Source organism: Buceros rhinoceros, unplaced genomic scaffold (genome assembly GCF_000710305.1).
Source record: "Buceros rhinoceros silvestris isolate BGI_N320 unplaced genomic scaffold, ASM71030v1 scaffold17992, whole genome shotgun sequence".
Taxonomy (NCBI): domain Eukaryota; kingdom Metazoa; phylum Chordata; class Aves; order Bucerotiformes; family Bucerotidae; genus Buceros; species Buceros rhinoceros.
This window is the reverse complement of record NW_010398484.1, coordinates 15,671-15,896: the sequence shown is the minus strand read 5'-3', so window position 1 is coordinate 15,896 and position 226 is coordinate 15,671. Positions and strand designations below refer to the sequence as shown.

The window sequence follows — 226 nt, the reverse complement described above, 5'->3', positions numbered from 1 at the left end:
GGCTCTTGCCAAGGCTGTGGCAGCTGCCAGAGCTCAGCGCCTGCCCTCCCTCCCCGGTCGTGAAGCAGGCCATGCTGGAGCTGAAGCTGCAGGCGGAGGACAGCTTCGTGCTGAAGGTGGTGCAGCTGGAGGAGCTGCTGCAAGTGAGACACTCCGTCTTCGTCATCGGCAACACCGGCTGCGGCAAGTCCCAGGTAGTGGCTAAACCATCCCCGAGGGGGTGGAG

General features: G+C 64.6%; 1 protein-coding gene across 1 annotated transcript in view; it reads left to right on the top strand.

Moving 5' to 3' along the window:
* Nucleotides 1-226, top strand: part of LOC104489015 (dynein heavy chain 17, axonemal-like) — a gene marked incomplete at both ends in the record, with an annotated part of 30,584 nt that overhangs the window by 15,270 nt on the left and 15,088 nt on the right. The window contains 1 exon segment of the mRNA XM_010131128.1: nucleotides 33-194. Coding sequence (XP_010129430.1) covers nucleotides 33-194 — 162 coding nt within the window.